Source organism: Gymnoscopelus microlampas, assembly GCF_963454915.1.
Source record: "Gymnoscopelus microlampas genome assembly, chromosome: 16".
Taxonomy (NCBI): Eukaryota; Metazoa; Chordata; class Actinopteri; order Myctophiformes; family Myctophidae; genus Gymnoscopelus; species Gymnoscopelus microlampas.
Window position 1 is genome coordinate 1038017 of NC_139953.1, and position 20234 is coordinate 1058250.

General features: G+C 43.9%; 2 protein-coding genes across 2 annotated transcripts in view; both read left to right on the forward strand.

The window, feature by feature from the left end:
- Positions 1–20234, forward strand: part of LOC311062573 (ankyrin repeat and SOCS box protein 2-like) — a gene marked incomplete at its 5' end in the record, with an annotated part of 22172 nt that continues 1938 nt past the window's right edge. The window contains 9 exons of the mRNA XM_084081713.1: positions 1–98; positions 756–1112; positions 2274–2443; positions 2581–2736; positions 4032–4277; positions 4433–4604; positions 4729–5290; positions 7129–7282; positions 7496–7792. Coding sequence (XP_083937839.1) covers positions 1–98; positions 756–1112; positions 2274–2443; positions 2581–2736; positions 4032–4277; positions 4433–4604; positions 4729–5290; positions 7129–7282; positions 7496–7668 — 2088 coding nt within the window. The 3' untranslated portion in view covers positions 7669–7792. The remainder of the gene's footprint in view (positions 99–755; positions 1113–2273; positions 2444–2580; positions 2737–4031; positions 4278–4432; positions 4605–4728; positions 5291–7128; positions 7283–7495; positions 7793–20234) is intronic.
- Positions 9518–20234, forward strand: part of LOC311062574 (uncharacterized protein) — a 21005-nt gene continuing 10288 nt past the window's right edge. Inside the window, exons 1-8 of the mRNA XM_084081714.1 lie at positions 9518–9571; positions 10238–10591; positions 11396–11562; positions 11686–11841; positions 16014–16259; positions 16395–16566; positions 16691–17231; positions 20008–20161. Coding sequence (XP_083937840.1) covers positions 10245–10591; positions 11396–11562; positions 11686–11841; positions 16014–16259; positions 16395–16566; positions 16691–17231; positions 20008–20161 — 1783 coding nt within the window. The 5' untranslated portion in view covers positions 9518–9571; positions 10238–10244. The remainder of the gene's footprint in view (positions 9572–10237; positions 10592–11395; positions 11563–11685; positions 11842–16013; positions 16260–16394; positions 16567–16690; positions 17232–20007; positions 20162–20234) is intronic.

Below are 20234 nucleotides of genomic sequence, written 5' to 3' on the forward strand. Positions count from 1 at the left end.
ATGAGTGGATCCCACCAGTGCTTTGTATTGGCTGCGGACAGCAACCAGAAGCCAGTGAAGAGAGCAAAGAGTGGAGGAGACATTCTGGACATTCTGGAGTCTACAAAGGTCTACAATGTCGTGGCATCCTTCAGATGTTCTCGCTCTCTGTTTTGAGACTTGAATATAGATGCTGTAACAAAAATTGCTGTGGTTTGGTAGAATATTTTATCCGAATGTAAAGGAAATGCAAGTCTTTTTTTATTTGAGTCAGTGCAGACTATTTTGTGCCAACTAGATTTCCCACTATTTAGCGTTTTCTTCAAAACACACTTTTTGCTACAACCTCCTACAACCTTTGTCCAAAACTCACACAAATCAGTACACAGTATCTCTGACGTAATGTGATAAAAATGTATCGGTCAGATTTCTCATATACCATTCCAATCGTTTATAACTGCCTTCCAAAATGTGCTGGCCCTGGGTAGATTAGTTTTGTTTCCTCTGAGAGACTATTGGCATTGAGATGGGAATGGTTTAGTGTCTGATATTAAGTACCTCATCATGGCCTTGTGGTTGGGGTTGACACAGGTGAGGGGAGTGAGAAAAGGGACCAAGAGTGTGATAAACTATGTTCTGATTGGTCAGCTTCTGTAGTCATACAACTTGTGATTGGATGGCAGCAGACCAATCATTGACATGTGTCAATCATTTGTTTGGAACAGGCCAAGAATATCAGATTATTTCTGTGTTGTCTTGTTATTCTCCCTCATCAGCATCATCATGGAGACAGCTGGACTTTCTGTGCCAGGAGCTTCTGGTCCATCGTTGGGGTTTGAGGACTATTCTGTCTACACCAACCTGTCTGATGAGGAGCTGATCGAGATAGCCATCGAACGCAGCCTCAGTGAAGACCACAATAACACTCCAGCCACAGATACCAGACAAACTCCATGTTCACCCGATCCAGAAGTCAGACAGCCCAGCACCCCACACCTTCCCAGCAGCACCAGCACTCAACCAGGCAACCAACATATTCACAGCACCAGTGCTAAGCCCAGCACCCTACAAGATCATATTATCACCGCTTACTACAGTTCTCCCAATCCTCCGACCTCAACGTGTGCTGACCGGTAGGTGCCTGACAGACTTAATGAATATGACGTCATTGTGTTCTTATTGACCAAACATAGCCGAACAAAGATAGTGTTTGCTGCATCTTTATCTTCAAGGGGAACGTGACAGTCACGTGTGGCGTATTGCGGTGCTAATGGAAACAGTCAGCACCACTGCCTTAAACATGTAGTGTTGTTGTTAGTAGGAACAAACACAGAAGCACACGGAAGGAAGTAGACCAAGAAACGGGAGGAGCCAAACAGAGTTCCTGTTTCTATTCAAAAAAGCAGGAGGTGCCCCCAGAGGCAAAAACAAAGGGAAAAAACTAATGGGCGCCCAGATTGATGGAAATATAATACATGTTTCCCCAGAGGAGTGAGTTGGGGAAAAAAAACTCCAGAAACACAGACCATCAATAACATAAAGTAGTGTCTTGCTCAGGGACATTTCCATACATACAGTAGGCCGGGGCCGGGACGCGAATCAGGATGAGCTACAGCCACCCTGACTAGACTGATTAATGTTACCAGTAGGTGGCGTTAAGTTTATAACTCAATATTGCCACCTAGATGTCTTTAAAACATGACTCGCACAGCCGATTTACAAAGCACTAATTGTTTAGTGGTGAAACACGTCCAAAAACTCACCCTTTTTATAGCTTTTCATTGCGAAGGTCTTTTATGTAGGCTGAGCGAGTTTGAGGCGGATCTGAATATCCTCCTATAGGAGGAGGTCAAGTACAAACGCTGTAAATGGCATAAAAAGCACTAAAACACCACGACCAATTCAAAATGGCTTCCTGTTGGGTTTTAGGTCATGGCATCAAAAGGCTTTTTGAAATCTCAGCATGATACAAGTGCGTGCCAAATTCTGTGCATATAGGTGAAACCGTGTTGTGGTGCTTAACATTTAAAATTTTGTAGGGGGCACTAGTGAGCCATTTTGCACCATCCATTTTTGAAACCCATAAAATAGGTACAATTTTCACATTTATTGGTGCAAGGAATACCCTGCATAGGGTCCTAATCAATATAAATGAATACATTAATTTAAAAAAAGGAGATAATTTGAGAATCATAAGATCTCCAGAGCAAGAGATCCATAATCTTTCTTTGGTCGGCATTAAGAGTCAGTTTGATTGTAAAACATTACAGTGTATGTGGTGCCATTTTTTCTAGGGTGGAGGATCCTCTGTTGGCAGCGATAAAGACTGGTGATGATAAAAGAGTCAGCACGCTAGTTAACGTCCCAGGATGCAACGTGTTGTTCAGTATAAAGACTGGCTGGCTGGCAATCCACGAGGCAGCCGCCTATGGCCAGGAAGCCTGCCTCAGAGTGCTGCTGACAGGTAACACAAACACTTGTTTTCTTTTTGTCTTGCTGAAGAACAATTTGACTGAAGACCTGGTTCTTTGGGGATTATTATTATTATCTTATTATCTCAGTTTAGTTAAGTGTGTCTTGTTTCCTGCTTGTTTCCTCCAGCACGGCCTGGCATGTTGAACAAGAAAACAGCATGGAAACAGACAGCGTTGATGATAGCGGTCAATAATGAGCATGCAAGCTGTGTTCGTCTGCTGCTGGAGAGAGGAGCTGATCCTGAAATTGGTAATGAAGATCAAGATACTCCTCTCAAAAAAGGTACAAACACCACATTATAGCAGCAAACACGTGTTCAGTGCACAAACACGTTGATCATTGTGCATGCATGTATGATGTTATACGTTGCAATACGTTAGGTAGTTCAGATACATTCAATATTTTAATAATAAACGGGCCCTTTTGATATGAAAATAACCCACAGGAAAAGTGAAGGTAGGATATGCCACTGCACCTATGCAGAAACCAGATGCGATTTCAGAATGTTGTTTTATGCCTATGACAACAGCTTGTAAATCAACGCTATTAGTTGATAGTAAGGCTAGTAAAACAGTAATCAGATTTTCAATATTAACAGATTTGGATTGAAAATACGTGATTTGACCAATATTACAGCTATTTCATTATCATCGAGTAGTTTTCAGTGGCAAAGTATGTGGGATTTATGTTTGTTGAAATAAGGTTATATTCTGGGCCAGATCTGACTTGATTTGACTTGATCTGGCCTAGATCGGACTCTCTGATTTACCCATTTTGGTTGAAATCAGGTGATATTCTGGGCCAGATCTGACTAGTCTTGGTTTGACTGGATCAAGCCCCAATTGAGATGTCACTGATTCGTCCGGGTCCTGACTGCGCTTGCTGGGAATGCTGTTGCTATTGAACCCTGCTGGTTTTCATCCTACCAGGACCTGGTCCCTAGTAAATGTGTGTGTGCTCAATACAACCAACAAGTTAATTATATTCACATAGGGTTGTTGTCATTCTACTTTGCTGATTACTAAGGGAATAGTTAGAAGATGGTGAAAAATGGTACCTTTATCAAAGCACTTTACAATGTGCATTACACTCACCCATTCACACACCGATGGCAGAGGAAACCATGCAAGGCACCAACCTGCTCATCAGGAGATTTAATTGAAGTAGCCTCTCTACCTCCTGAGCCACTGCTGCCTCTATAACCATTCATTGGTAGCTGGTATGCAGAAACCAATTGGGTACTTGAGGACCAGGGTAGAAAAATACTGGTGAATCCTCCTCCATCTGTACCTTAACCCTTTCTGTATTTCCTCTGATCAAAATGTTAACAAATGAACAAGCTACCAACTGATCTTAAAAGAAAAAGTCTAACTGAAAAAAAAACACGATAAACTAGTATATTGACTTGTGACTAGAGGTTTTTCTCTGAAGAGGGCAGTATTTTCAAAACATTAGCCTCTGCATGTTGAGAAAGTAGCAGAAGAAAAATACCAAAGTAGTTCAGAAATCAAATCACAGACTAACTGTACAGTCTAATTCAACAGAAGCTATTGTATAACAGTGTCTGTTCTCCCCAGCATGTGAGAGGAACAATATAGAGCTGGTGGACATTTTGTTAAGCCACGGTGCAGCAGTCAACATCCCATGTATTCAGGGATATACAGCGCTGCATGAAGCTGTCCGTCAGAACAACGTGGAGATCTGTGAGATGTTGGTTAAAGCCAGAGCCAAAATCAGTGCAACCAGCAACTACGGCATGACTCCTCTGTCCTCTGCTGCTCAGAGTGGAAAGTTGGAAACGCTACGCTACCTTCTCAAACACGGTAGGTACATGACACCCTAGTACTGATGGTTTTATATGCTAGTAGGACCTGTAGTACTGCTGTTTTCTTTAGCTGTACAAGAGGTTACTGTATATCATAGTTTGTTGGACAGAGGGGCAGACAGACAGACAGACAGTGTTCTATTGTGTGTTCAGGTGCTGATATTAACGGTACTGCATCTGACGGTGCAACGCCGCTCTATGAAGCATGTAAGCATGGTCATGTGTCCACCGTGGAGCTGCTCCTGTCTCTCAAAGCAGACGTCAACAGATCCACCAAGTCTGGTCTTCTGCCCATCCATGTTGCTGTGCAAAATGCTCACACACGGTCAGAACACTTCTCTGTTTACAATCGATCACTTACCTTCTACAATGAAGGTGCTTTGCAGTAATGAAGAACACTATTCTCTCTGTGTTCCTGTGGTGTTAATGTCTGCTTTTTGTTCCATCAGCATTGTGTCCCTGCTGATTCATGTCACTAGCCAGAGCAGAATCACAAGTAGTGGCATCAGCCCGCTGCACATCGCCGCAGAGCACAATTGCAATAACATCATGGAACTTCTCCTCCTGGAGGCGCGATTCGACCCCAACTGCCAGCTGTCTGAAGAGCGACGTAAGATTTACAAGGACAAACACAGCACGGCACTCTACTTCTCCGTCTACAACAGGAACCTGGAAGCCACTGAGATGCTGCTGGAGGCTGGAGCCGACCCCAACCTGGACTTGTCCAAGCCCCTTCTCGTTGCCATCAGGAGAGGCTCTTTGGGGGTGGTGTCCCTTTTGCTGAAGTACGGAGCTGACGTGAATGCCTCCATCTCCACCCAGCCCTCTGCATTTCCCTCTGCGGTGCTCCTTAGCTTGGAGCACCTCCCCATGCTCAAACTGCTGCTTGACCACGGCTGCAACGCTTGCTCCTGTTTCCACTGCGTTTACGGCAGCAAGCCTCATCCCACACAAGCACACAGTGAAGAGCAGACGATCTGGAACCGTGATGCTCCACGGAGCCGTCTCCAGGTGAAACTACTCTTTTCAAGCGCACTCTTCATATGACAAAAAAGTATGTTTGTTTGTTGTCATGGTCATGGATCGGAGTAAGCAGAGCATGGACAGCAAACAATAGGGACACGGAATGAAACGTTCTGGGTGGTTGAAATCCAGGCGTGCTGTGACATTCTGGATCATTTGGAGGGGCTTACATGAGCAGGCACTACTAAGGAGTCCAATAAGGAGAGAGTTAGAGTAGTCAAGCTTGGAAATGACAGAGGCCTGGATAAGGAGCTGTGTATAGTCTCCTGAGTGAGGAATAGTGTGATACTTCGGATTTTATGTAAACCTACAGGAAAGAATGACCGCTGCAATGTTTGTGTTGAAGGACAACTTTTTATATATCTTATCTAATACGAGTCGCCATGCCGAACATTGTGGAGTCCGCTAGAGTAAACTCAGCGCCGTTCGAGTTATGTACAGATAGGGACGGAATCGTAAAATAACCCCCTTCCCTAGGCAGTGCCAGCACCGAGCACTATTTTCCTCCGGAGGAAAGCCTAGCCGTGACTAGATGACTAAGGGTTCCGCGTGCCGTGCGTCACAGGAGAGTGACGCAGGGCTTGTGAGAGAGGCTTAGCACAAAGGTCACTACGTTCCGGTGGGAAAGGCGTGGTCGCCCCTCAGGAGGGTGGGGGGGGGGGGGTGTGATGTCATCAAACTTGTTAGCAAATGAGGTGACGAAAGCTTCAGCAGAGGGATGAAGGGGGGTGGGGAGAGGGGGTTTAAGGAGGGAGGAGAATGTGGAAGAGACACAGGCATGCTGGCTTGGAAGAGAGAGGGCAGTGACAGTCAAACACAGATGATATAGTGGAGAGAAAGGAGGAGGTTGAAGAATCAGTTGAGATTGAGAGGGAGGGAAAGGAATCCAGTTAGGGAGAGAGAGGAGTGGATAGAGGAAGAGAGAGAGAGAGGAGAGGACTAGGGACCTCAGGTTACGTTTTGTGATGACGGTTTGAGGGTGGCTGGGTTTAGGAGGGAGAGAGAGAGAGAGAGAGAGAGAGAGAGAGAGAGAGAGAGAGAGAGAGAGAGAGAGAGAGAGAGAGAGAGAGAGAGAGAGAGAGAGAGACACACACACACAGAGAGAGAGAGAGAGAGACACACACACAGAGAGACAGAGAGAGAGAGAGAGAGAGAGAGAGAGAGAGAGAGACGGTAGTATTCTGAGATCTGAGGGGGTAACGGAAAGGTTAGAGGGAGAGCAGCAGCATAGTTTTCTAGGCTGTCTGGTTGCAGTGTTGGGCAGTAACAGTAATATTATACAAACAAACAAAACAGTAATATTATACCATATTACTGATCTAAATCACGCTGCGTTACCCGTTACAATGAACGTGATTCGTTCTTGTTTCTGACCGAGATAAAAGCGCCTTCTCTCTATGAGCCGGCGATGCAGTGTGTCTGTGTGCTCCACTCCCTGTCAGTGTGTGTGCGTGCATGCGTGCGTGTACGTGTGAGACTGTGCATGCGTGTGTGTGTGCGTGCGTGCGTGCTCACGCGTGTGTCACACACAGACGTTGTAGACGCATGCAACATTGCCTTGTTAAAAAAAGGTGGGGAAAGCACATCAGCCCAAACAAAGTAGGCCATTTAAGTAGAAAGGGACAACACTTGTTGTCGATGTAAGCACAACATTTTAGATCTCTTTAGAGAGAATATGTAATATAATGTAATGTGATATATTACTCTTGATTCCAAGTAATAAGTAATATAATATTGTTAAGGAGTAATATGTAATAAGTAACACATTATTCTCCTGATTAATATTCCCCTACACTGTCTGGTTGTGTGTTTTCTATCCTGTCTAGTTCTGTGAGGCTGTGTCCCAGCCGTCCATCAGTCGCTTGGTGGGGCCTCTCGTTTCTCTGCTGTTAAACTACGTCAGCCACGTCAGGCTGTGTTCCAGACTGATGGAACATCTGGTCTCTTCTCCACTCTGGACCGAAATCAAGATCAGAGCAGGTACGTTTATTATCTGGTCTCCAATGAATCAGAATCAGACAGTGCAGGAGAGACTTTTTCAAGAACTAGTTACTTTGATATGACATATACTGTGTGTGTGTGTGTGTGTGTGTGTGTGTGTGTGTGTGTGTGTGTGTGTGTGTGTGTGTGTGTGTGTGCGCGCGCGTGCGTGCGTGCGTGCGTGCGTGCGTGCGTGCGTGCGTGCGTTTACAGTGCCTCCTCATCCTCTCATGCAGCTGTGCAGACTGAGGATCAGACATCTGGTTGGTGTTGGCAGGTTAAAGCTCCTCAGGGATTTAGATCTTCCTTCCAGACTCATCAAGTTTCTCTTCTATGAAGTGGACTGTTCACTGGACCTGGACACTTACAACAAACCAATGGATTAAACCACTGGTCACTCAAAGATCTCTGCCTAAATAAAAACGTAATTGCAAAATCAGTGAAAAGACTTTATGGTGGACCTTCATATTGGTATAGTGATATGATTTGTCTTCAAAGCAGTGGGCGTAGGTTTGTCAGCAGCTGTTCTCACCGCTGTTCTAGCTCCTCCTGTACATTGTACGTATTTATCAAAATGTTTTTCTCTTTCTTAAATTATTTGACAATTTGGCCAATGTTTGACCAGTTTTTATAGTATAGTTTGTTGATTACTTTTGATGCAGTAAATGTCTTTTTTAATATAATTTGATTCATTTTCTGTTCTTTTTTTTATTTATTAAAAAGTACTTAAATTGTCACTTTTTTGGGGACACCCCTAAAATCATGTGGGGAGCCCCCTTGAGTCCCGACCCACAGGTTGAGAACCACTGTTCCTCTGTTAATGCTGGTTTTCTATCCTATTAGTCCTAATATTAGAGGTCCTGGTAGGATAGAAAACCAGCATTACAAGAGCATCTTCAAGAACAGGGATGGCCAGTGGTTTACAGTAAATTCAATTATGATTCAGATTTTCTGTGTTTTTTATGTATATTTGTATTCTCCACACTCCAAAGGTGGGCAAAATATCAAAAAATAGTTGCTCCACTGATTAGAAATGGATCATTCAAAATATGGTTGTTTGTGTTTGTGTCATTGTACGTTGAAACAGCTTTCAAACTATTCACTATTTTAGGCCTTAAACGAACGCAAATAAAGCATATTTTGCCGATATAGAAATGTACAACATGTTGTGGATTTAGCTATTTCTATTAGGAAGAAAAACTTTTTTTTTGTAGTTGTGTTTTCCATACAATACCATTATCGGTATCAACCCTGATAAACCCATATCAGTTTACCCCTATAACCAACCTTACAATCAACCAATATAGCAAGGAGTACAAGGGTCAGATTAGACATGGATGAGGTGGGGTTGAGATGAGGTGGTGGGTGGTTTGTGATATACTTGACTAACATACATTTGTACACCATATTTCTGGCTGGTGTCGAGTTGTACGGTAGTACTGTAAATGTGTGTGTGTGTGTGTGTGTGTGTGTGTGTGTGTGTGTGTGTGTGTGTGTGTGTGTGTGTGTGTGTGTGTGTGTGTGTGTGTGTGTGTGTGTGTGTGTGTGTGTGTCAAACTTTCCTCATAACTTTCCCCGTAACCTACTGCCCTGGTTTCAGACATGCATTGTTGAAGGACCAATGATGGAGAAATGATACTCTGCCTTTGATATCATAGCTTGGATGGGCATACTTTCTTTGTTTAACTTTTTAATGGCGGTAAAACTGAGGGCATGAGTTTTGGACCCAAATGAACCTGGGCTTCGTAGAACCCTATATGAAGTCCTATGTGAGGTTAACTGTCAAAATGGACAGCACTTTTAAATAGGCTAAAAACATCAAATATTCCTTCTTTATGCTAAGCATTATACTAAGGTCAATGCCTTTTTATGTTTTGCTGATTTTGAAGGGGTTAGACATCCCTTCATTACAACTCACCTTGACTATTATAATGACCTTCATTTTGGTATTATATCAATGATATATTAATTTATAAATACATTTTATTCATTCTAATAGTCCTATTGGTTTAGCTTCAGCATGCACTTCTTGTCTTCTTAAAATGTATGTGCCCTCAGCTGACCAGTTGCTGTTTGGCATCCCTACGGTGGGACTCAAGCAGTTGTAAACATCAAACTTTGGAATGGGTCCCTCCCCAACTCAGATGTTTTTTAAATGTGCTTCATGAATAAACTTGGATTGGACTGGCTTGGTGTCTGAAATCATGTGACGGTCTAAGAATAAAGTTACAGAAAGAGAGACAGTCTGCAAGTCTGACAGAGAAGAGGAGAGCAACCTTCATTATAAATGTAAGAACATCTAGGATTAATACTGTGATTATGAATAGTACGGATTAGTGGCCTGTTTATGGATACCATGGTTATATTTAACATCAATATTGTGGTTAGTAGCTCTACTCGATTTATTATAAATGATTTAATATTAATACTGTAGTTATGAATGTTATTGTTACTTAACATTAATATTTTGGTTAGTTATTCGAACAGATGGGGTGTGGGGTTGGATACTGAAGGTGCAGGGGTGCAATGTCCTTGATTGCCTTGTAGGTTTGGTAGAAGATTGTATCCGAATGTAAAGGAAATGCATGACTTTTGTGATTTGAGTAATTGCAGACTATTTGTGCCAACTAGATTTTCCACAATTTTGCGTTTTCTTTCTCAACTCCTACAACCTTTGTCCAAAACTCACACAAATCGGTACACAGTATATCTGAAGTCATGTGATGAAGATTTATCAGTCAGATTTCTCATATACTATTCCAATTGTCTATAATTGCCTTCCAAAATGTGCTGGCCCTGGGTAGATAACCTGGCTTGGTGGAGCCCTGCCCTCCAAGAAAGCACTTTCCTAGTCTGTTTTGTTTCCTCTGAAAGACTATTGTCATGGAGATGGTCAATCTCAATGCCAGGAATATCAGATTATTTCTTTGTTGTCTTGCTGTTCTCCCTTATCAGCATCGTCATGGAGACAGCTGGCCTTCCTGTGCCAGGAGCCTCTGGTCCATCGTTGGGGTTTGAGGACTATTCTGTCTACACCAACCTGTCTGATGAGGAGCTGATCCAGATAGCCATTGAACGGAGCCTTGGTGAAGACCACAATAAAACTCCATCCACAGATACCAGGCAAACCCCATGTCCACCCAATCCAGAACTCTTTCAACGCAGCACCCAATACCTTCACAGAACCAGCACTCAACCCAATAACGAACACGATAACAGCACCAACGCTAAGCCCAGCACCCTACAAAATCACATTGTCACCGCTCACTACAGTTCTCCAAATCCTCCGACCACAAAGCGTGCTGACCGGTAGGTGCCTGAATATGACGTCATTGCGTTCTTATTGACCAAACCTAGCCGAACAAAGATGGTGTTTGGTAGGACTATGCTGCAGCTTTATCTTCAAGGGTCACGTGTGTTGCGGTGCTAATGGAATCATAATCTCTCAGTCAGTACCACCACCACTTATGACGTCATACAGCCGGAAACGGAAATGCACCGGTTTCCTGTTAGGCGCTATTAACAAAAAAGGAATCTCACACTGTTTTTATGGTATTATAGGATTTGAAGATGGAAAAATAACTGCAAAAGAAAGCACAGCTCACCGTCACTACAGCTCCACTGGCTAAGAGAAACGATCCGTAGATAGTATATAACAATTAAAAGAAAACTTTTTGAAACGCTTCCGCCTTCCGGTGAAAACAAATGGAATTCTGGGTAATGCAGGACTCAGCAATTGACCTGCAATGACGGTAGTGACCAGCAGAGGCTGCTAAAAATCGGTTTTTTTGGACCTGCCTCGTACTGCAGTAAATAGATCAATAAAAATAAAGTAAATTTAAAAAATATTAAAATAATCATAATTAAATAATTATATAATTAAATAATTAAGTAATTACATAAACAAATAAACAAATAGACAAACAAAAAAAAATATATATATATTAAATAATTAAATAATTAAATAATTAGATAGTTAAATAAATAAGAAAATAATTTCAGAATCACAAGAGCTCCAGCGAGCTCGAGAGCAAGAGATCCATAATCGTTCTATGGTCGGCATTAAGAGTCAGTGTGATTGTGAAAGTGTTTGTGTGGTGCATTGTTTTCTAGGGTGGAGGATCCTCTGTTAGCGGCGATAAAGACTGGTGACGCTAACAGAGTCAGAAAGCTAGTTAACGTCCCAGGATACAACCTGGTGTCCAGTAAGCCTGGCTGGCTGGCAATCCACCAGGCAGCCGCCTATGGCCAGGAAGCCTGTCTCAGAGTGCTGCTGACAGGTAACACAAACACTTGTTTTCTTTTTGTCCTGTTGAAGAACACTTTGACAGAATACGTGGTTCTTTGGGGATTATTATTATTATCTTATCTCAGTTTAATTAAGTGTGTCTTGTTTCCTCCAGCCCGGCCTGGTATGTTGAACAAGAAAACAGCAGGGAAACAGACAGCGTTGATGATAGCGGTCAATAATGAGCATGCAAGCTGTGTCCGTCTGCTGCTGGAGAGAGGAGCTGATCCTGACATTTTGAATGAAGATCGAGATACTCCTCTCAAAAAAGGTACAAACACCACAGTTTGTGCTTTAGTTAGTCATTGATAATGCAGGAGATAGCAGTGTTATGTCTATACAGTCGTTCCCAATGCTGTTGCAATTGAACCCTGCTGGTTTTCTCTCCTACCAGGACCTGGCCCTATAGTAAATGTGTGTGTGCTCAACAAGTTAATTCACATAGGGTTCTTGTTGTCATTCCACTTAGCTGATTACTAAGGGACTAGTCAGAAGATTGTGAAAAATGGTAAATGCATTTGTATGCAGTGCCTTTATCCAAAGCAATATACAATATGCATTACATTCACCCATTCACACACCGATGGCAGAGGAAACCATGCAAGGCACCAACCTGCTCATCAGGAGATTTAATTGAACCGGGAACTTTCCAATTCCCAAGTAGCCTCTCTACCTCCTGAGCCACTGCTGCCTCTATAACCATTCATTGGTAGATGGTATGCAGAAACCAGTTTGGTACTTTGATCCTGTACCTGGCCTGTAGACCTGTTCGCAATTTGGTGTTAGGGGAATTTCTCACCTGAACTGAGTCAGTGGGTCCCTAGACATGAAAAATCACGGAGGTGCTTGTCCGCCAGAGTGGCACGAATGGCGCAATGGCCAAATCAAAAATGGCCGCCATCGACTATGATGAAAATCCAACTTTTTTGTTTCTGAATGTATATACAAATGTAATACCTCCATTTTGACTAATTGTTGTGTGTGGATATTGTTATGACCATTCTGGGTGATTTTGACCTTGGAAGGTCATGGTCAAGGTCATTTTGTTATTCTGAAGACCTTGGCCATAACTTGGCCATTGTTAGGAGTAAAAACAGGTGCAATGAGTCTTATCCAACTAATTCTGACATTTAGAATTCATTTCTGATATTGTTTTGACCATTAAGGATCATCTTGTCATTGAAATATCAATGTCAATGTCATGTTTCAATAATTAAATTACGATTTTGTACTTTACTGTGCCTTTTATGGTATTTCCTTTCATAATAAAAGAGAAGGAAACTGGGATCTACATGCGGCTACTGTCGAGGACTCCATGCCAATCTTTGCAGAATGTGACTGCATAAACTACCTGCGTCATGGCTCATGGTATCTTGAACAAATCAAGGTGCTAGAGTTCACACATCCTGAGCTCTACCGGCGCTTCTCTATAGGCCAGTGGGTTGTTCAGGATCGACCAGGCTGGTTCTGCGCTGTAGGAGGTGACATGAAGGTCGAGCAGACCATTCAGCGAGTGTCGAAGGGTCCAGGAGGTCACTATGTAGTAGGAGCCACACACAATGCGAATTCTGTGGCAGAGTTCGAGCTTTTGTTCCACGAGATTGGGTCAATCACCAATGTCCTCAACCTTCTCACCAACAACCACACCACGAAACACACAGAATGCCATCTCCAGCATGCATTGAGTACCACTCGGCGCCTAACATTCAACCGGAATGTGTCGAAGCTGCTGGACTTTGTGCTAGAGCGTCAGAATCCATACTCAATAATGGTCAGTGTGCCTGTGCCACTGCACAATCTGCTCACAAAGCAAGCTGTTGACCGAGGGGTCGCTCCCCGCTTGCTCAACTGTCTCACAAATGGGGAGCGTGTCTACAGCTCATACAGACAGGAGAGGTTAGTTGAGAAGACCAAGAAAATGAGCACAACCATACCAAAGCGGAAGCTACCGCAGTTCAACGAGCAACCGAAGAAGACACCAACAACCATTCTGAAGGAGCAGAAGTTAGTCTCATCCAAAGACATGGCCGAGGCACATAGGAGTATGGACATTGCTAAGGAGCGGGGCATGAACATCCGGCAGGTCCTTACTCATGATGTGCTCTCAGCATCTCCCCTGTTTGAAGGTGACCTTCCAGCTCATGTCAACAAGTCAAAACTTGTCAGTGAAATTGAGCCTGACCTTGACCTCACCCAATGGAGTCCAAAGTCTACTCTTGCCACTCATGTTGTGGTAGACTTCATGTCGAAAATACGGCAGATGCCACTAGCACGATTCCCTACTTTCGGTGCTGTCATCAACACCATCATCGGCTCAACATTATCCCTCTGCGAAGAGCCAGAGTTCATCCATCTCATTCTTGATTCCTACATTGAGATGTCTCTAAAGGAAGGGGAGCGCATGCGGCGCACAGACTCAAGAACAGGAATCGACATCATTGGCATGAACAGAGACACACCTATCCCTCAGAAACTTGACAAGTTCTGGGCATCTGAGGAGAACAAGCGTAATCTCCAGCTGCTAGTTCGGGATATGGTGTGCAGTCGAGCCTGTGGCAATACTACCATCATTGTCAGCTCTGTTGTCTCTGAAGATGAGGTGCTCCCAGCAAAGGCAGCTGGTGGTGAAGAGATCCCAGACCTCTTGAACTGGATTGAGGAGGCTGATACCAAATTGGTGGTGCATGTGGACTGGGCTGTTCGTGTGAAACAGAGCAAGAGAGTTATCATAGTCTCCAATGATACAGACACCTTCGCATTACTGCTGTACTACACCCCATACTTCCAAGCACTGGGGATGAAGGAGATCTGGCAGCAGCATGGCACTGGTGAGAAGCGGCGCATGCTTCCACTGCATCAAGCAGTCTCTCATCTTGGAGCACCACTTGCCAAGACAGTGATCATATCCTGACTGGGGAAGACTGCATGAGCAAGGTGGGGACCAAACATGCAGCTATGACTTCTGACCCAGTACAATATTTAACAAACTTTGGAGAGGCAGACACCTTGAGAGAACAAGACACAGCATTGGCAGAGAAGTACTTGGTACGTGTCTGGGCAGGGGCTAGGTCAAGTACAACTGCTGAGACGTTTGATGACGTCAGGGTAGAAAGCTATACCAGTGCCAGTGCTGGAATTGATGCTCTCCCTCCCACAAGTAGTGTGATCAGAGGTCACATAAAACGAGGTGCTTTTCTGGTGCATAGGGCTTGCCACCTGCTTGTGACGGCCAAGGAACCTGAGGCAAGACTAGAGGCAATGGAACATGGATGGGAGGAGCACTTTGGTACACTCCTGCCATCCAAATGTCTGAAGCCTTTACCACCGAGTCTGCTCACAGTATGCAAGTGTGCAGGCAAGTGTGACACTCGGCGATGTGGCTGCCGTGCTGCTGGAGTTCCGTGCATTATATTCTGCCATGAAAAACAGGAAAATCCTTCATGTAAAAACCCATCACACCTGTATGCACACATATATGCTGCACTGTAAGAGAAATTATACAAAAAAATAAATTTGATTTTGTCTTATGATTTTATTTGTATATCACTTTTAGTTTCATGTCTTATTTTCTAATTAAAGCACCCAATTCAAATAAAAGTCAAAGGGGGATATTTAGAATTGGAACATTTTTCATGTTCATGTCTTCTGTTAAAAAAAAAGAGAAAAAAAAGAAAAAAGTTTTAAAGATTTTTTTTTTTTTAAATCAAGTTATTGAATAATGATATTGATATTGATATTTCAATGACAAGATGATCCTTAATGGTCAAAACAATACCAGAAAGGAATTCTAAATGTCAGAATTAGTTGGATAAGACTTATTGCACCTGTCTTTACTCGTAACAATGGCCAGGTTATGGCCAAGGTCTTCAGAATAACAAAATGACCTTGACCATGACCTTTCAAGGTCAAAATCACCCAAAATGGTCATAACAATATCAGAAATGAATTCCACACACCACAATTAGTCAAAATGGAGGTATTACATGTGTTTAAACACTCAAAAACAAAGAAGTTGTATTTTCATCATAGTCGATGGCGGCCATTTTTGATTTGGCCATTGCGCCATTCGTGCCACTCTGGCGGACAAGCACCTCCGTGATTTTTCATGTCTAGGGACCCACTGACTCAGTTCAGGTGAGAAATTCCCCTAACACCAAATTGCGAACAGGTCTACAGGCCAGGTACTGGACTACTTCAGGACCAGGGTAGAAGAATACTGGTGATCTTTTAGTTCATCTACCTTAACCCTCTCTGTATTTCCTCTCGACTTGTGACTAGTTTTTTTCTCAGGCAGTATTTTCAAAACATTAGCCTCAACATGTTGAGAAAGTAGCAGAAGAAAAATACCAAAGTAGTTCAGAAATCAAATCACAGACTAACTGTACAGTCTAATTCAACAGAAGCTATTGTATATCTTTACCAAACAGTGTCTGTTCTCCCCAGCATGTGAGAGGAACAATATAGAGCTGGTGGACATTTTGTTAAGCCACGGTGCAGCAGTCAACATCCCATGTATTCAGGGATATACAGCGCTGCATGAAGCTGTCCGTCAGAACAACGTGGAGATCTGTGAGATGTTGGTTAAAGCCAGAGCCAAAATCAGTGCAACCAGCAACTACGGCATGACTCCTCTGTCCTCTGCTGCTCAGAGTGGAAAGTTGGAAACGCTACGCTACCTTCTCAAACACGGTAGGTACATGACACCCTATTACTGATGGTTTTATATCCTAGTAGGACCTGTAGTACTGCTGTTTTTTGCTGCTGTGACAGAGGGGGCAGACATGCAGGCAGATGCAGACAGACTATATTCTATTGTGTGTTCAGGCGCTGATATTAACGGTGCTGCAGCGGACGGTGCAACGCCGCTCTATGAAGCATGTAAGAATGGTCATGTGTCCACCGTGGAGCTGCTGCTGTCTCTCAAAGCAGACGTCAACAGATCCACCAAGTCTGGTCTTCTTCCCATCCATGTTGCTGTGCAGAAAGCTCACACACGGTCAGAACACTTCTCTGTTTACAATCGACCACTTACCTTCTACAATGAAGGTGCTTTGCAGTAATGAAACACACTAGTCTCTCTGTGTTCCTGTGGTTTTAATTACTGCTTTTTGTTCCTTCAGTATCCTGTCCCTGCTGATTCCCGTCACTAGTCGGAGCAGAATCACGAGTAGCGGCATCAGCCCGCTGCACATCGCCGCAGAGCACAATTGCAATAACATCATGGAACTTCTCCTGGAGACGGGATTCGACCCCAACTGCCAGCTGTCTGAAGAGCGACGTAAGATTTACAAGGACAAACACAGCACAGCGCTCTACTTCTCCGTCTACAACAGGAACTTGGAAGCCACTGAGATGCTGCTGGAGGCTGGAGCCGACCCCAACCTGGACTTGTCCAAGCCCCTTCTCGTTGCCATCAGGAGGGGCTCTTTGGGGGTGGTGTCCCTTCTGCTGAAGTACGGAGCTGACGTGAATGCCTCCATCTCCACCCAGCCCGGGGCATTTCCCTCTGTGGTGCTCCTTAGCATGGAGCACCTCCCCATGCTCAAACTGCTGCTGGACCACGGCTGCAACGCTCGCTCCTGTTTCCACTGCGCTCACGGCAGCAAGCCTCATCCCACACAAACACACAGTGAAGAGCAGAGGAACTGGAACTGCGTCCAGGTGAAACCCCTCTTATGTTTCTATTCAAGCTCACTCTTCATATGTGACACAAATGTATGTTTGTTTCCATTGTTGTCATGGTCATGGATCGGAGTAAGCAGAGGAAGAATGGACAGCAACAACGGGGTAAATGGTCACATAAGTAGAGTGCAGTGAGAACAATGTAGTGCCTTAAAGAAACTAGGACACAGGGTAAACAAACTATCATTTGTCCAAACGACATGCTATCTAAATACAATAGTTAATATTGATGGTCAAGAAAAACTATTAGTAACAACAAAACTAAAAGTAACAACAGCAGGAGAATGAGTAACCAACATACAATATATCTGCACAGAAAACTAGCATCTATCGAAAACATGTGAAAAGAAGGGATAGATGAAGAGAGGAATGCTAGGGGTATAAGGTGGAGTCTGAAGAGGTGAGTGCTAGGTGTTGAGGTGGAGTCTGTAGAGCTGAGTCTTCAAATTACGGTGGAACATTGGGAGTTGGTCTGCTGTTCTTACTGCAGGGGTGTTCTAGTCTTGGAGCCAGGAGGGAGAAGATTCTAGTGAGGAGGAGCGTCCAGGGTGTTATAGGGAAGATTCGGTCAGCATGCCTGTGTTAGCTATATAAGTGAGCAGGAACGATTGTAAGGTTTGGATAATGTCTTGAAGGTATGGGGATGCCATGCCTTTGGTTGCCTTGTTGACCAGCAAGGAGGGGGTCCACTAGGCCTGTTTAGTGAGAGCAGACTACAGCAGGAGTTAGGCAAAAAACGTAAATAATCCCCTGTCCCTAGGCAGTGCCAGCTCAGAGCACTATTTTCCACGACGGAGGAAAGCCTAGCCATGACTAGTGGTTCCGCGTGCGTCACAGAAGAGGGCGTAACACAAAGTCACTACGTTTCGGTGGGAAAGGCGAGGTCAGGCTATGGGGTGTGTGTGTGTGTGTGTGTGTGTGTGTGTGGGGGGGGGGGGTTGGTATGAGAGAAAGACCTTCTGATGTTATCAAACTTGTTACCAAATAGGTGACGAAAGCTTCAGCAGAGGGATGAAGGGGTTGAGGAGTGGGTGTTTAAGGAGGGAGGAGAATGTGGAAATGACACAGGCATGCTGGCTTGGAAGAGAGAGGGCAGTGACAGTCAAACACAGATGGAGAGAGAGGAGCGGATAGAGGAAGAGAGAGAGGAGGAGGGGTCTAAGGACCTCAGGTTACGTTTTGTGATGACGGTTTGAGGGTGGCTGGGTTTGGGTGGGAGAGTAGAGATAGAGAGAGAGAGAGAGAGAGAGAGAGAGAGAGAGAGAGAGAGAAAGAGACCATTAATATTATACCATATTACTGATCTAAATCACGCTGCGTTACTCGTTACAATTAACGTGATTTGTTCTTGTTTCTGACCGAGATAAAAGCGCTCTCTCTCTATGAGCCGGCGACGCAGTGTGTCTGTGTGCTCCACTTCCCTGTCAGTGTGGGGAGGCATGCGTTAATCCGACAGACCTTTTCTCCGACTATGTGGCATCCGCGTGCGGTTAGGGTTAGGGTGCGGGTTTGGTTCGGGTTTACTGTTTAATGTCGGAGCAATGCGCTGTCGGAGGAATGCGCTGTCGGACTAACGTATTGCACCCGTCAGTGTGTGTGTCTGTCACACAGATGTTGTAGACACATCGCAACATTACCTCGTTCAAAAGTGGGGGGGGGGAGCATGTCAGCCCAAACAAAGTAGTCCATTGAAGTAGACAGGGACAACACTTGTTGTCGATGTAATCACAACATTTTAAAACTATCATTCCACCGGAGTTTGGTGCTAGCAGTTAGTGCATAGCATTCGACTTGAAAACAATGAAAGGCAGACAATGTTGCCATGCAGTCTGAATGGGAAAAGGTTTTATTTTATCAGTACTCATAGAATTTTCCTGGTACCAAAAAAAATCCCATTCAAATGACCACTCATGGGCCCTGGACTAAGGATAATATGGTTCCAAATGTGGAATATGCAGCAGAAAAATAGTTCAAAAGATGAGAGACTGTTGACTATTTAGTTTTATAGCCTTGCAATTATTCAGATTGGCTGATTGGTGACTCTTATCCTCACTACTAATTGACGAGGACACCCATGGAGTGTTGTGCCCAGTCTCACAGCAGACACATGGCCCAACTAACTCCACACTTTCCACAAAAAATCCCTGCCTTTAACACCAGCTGCTTCCCATACCGTTACTGTACTTGCACAATGTATAATTAATATGAAACGCATTATGACCCAATATGCAAATCCCTTCCGCAGCTGCAACGTCGAAATCGTCACAATGTTTTGGACAACAGCTCTACAAGGTAACAACGGCTCGCGTGTCGATGCGTTGTTGCCTTGCAGATCTGCAATTTTTTCGGCATTCAGCACAGTGTTGACATGTCCGCTGATTATAAGCGACCTACATTTACGCAATGGTCTGTCTCACACTGTGAAGTGGATCTGCGATGCGGACGTGGACGATACGTCGCACTAGATGTGAGGGCCGCGCAGCTGCCCAAACTTCTAGTTATTCCAATAATTGGATTCAATTCTAAACGGATCTGGCTACAGATTGTGTTGTCTTTTTCCCCCCTGTTTTTAGCGGGCAGGGGACAAAAGTAATATGTAATACAATATGTAATATAATATATTACTCTTGATTCCAAGTAATAAGTAATATAATATTATTACTTTTTTAAGGTGTAATATGTAATAAGTAACATATTATTCTTCTGAGTAATATTACCCAACACTGTCTGGTTGTGTGTTTTCTATCCTGTCTAGTTCTGTGAGGCTGTATCCAAGCCGTCCATCAGTTACTTGGTGGGGCCTCTCATTTCTCTGCTGTTAAACTACGTCAGCCACGTCAGGCTGTGTTCCAGACTGATGGAACATCTGGTCTCTTCTCCAGTCTGGACCGATATCAAGATCAGAGCAGGTACAGTACGTTTATTATCTAGTCTCCAATGAAACAGACAGTGTAGGAGAGACTTTTTTTGAAGAACTAGTTT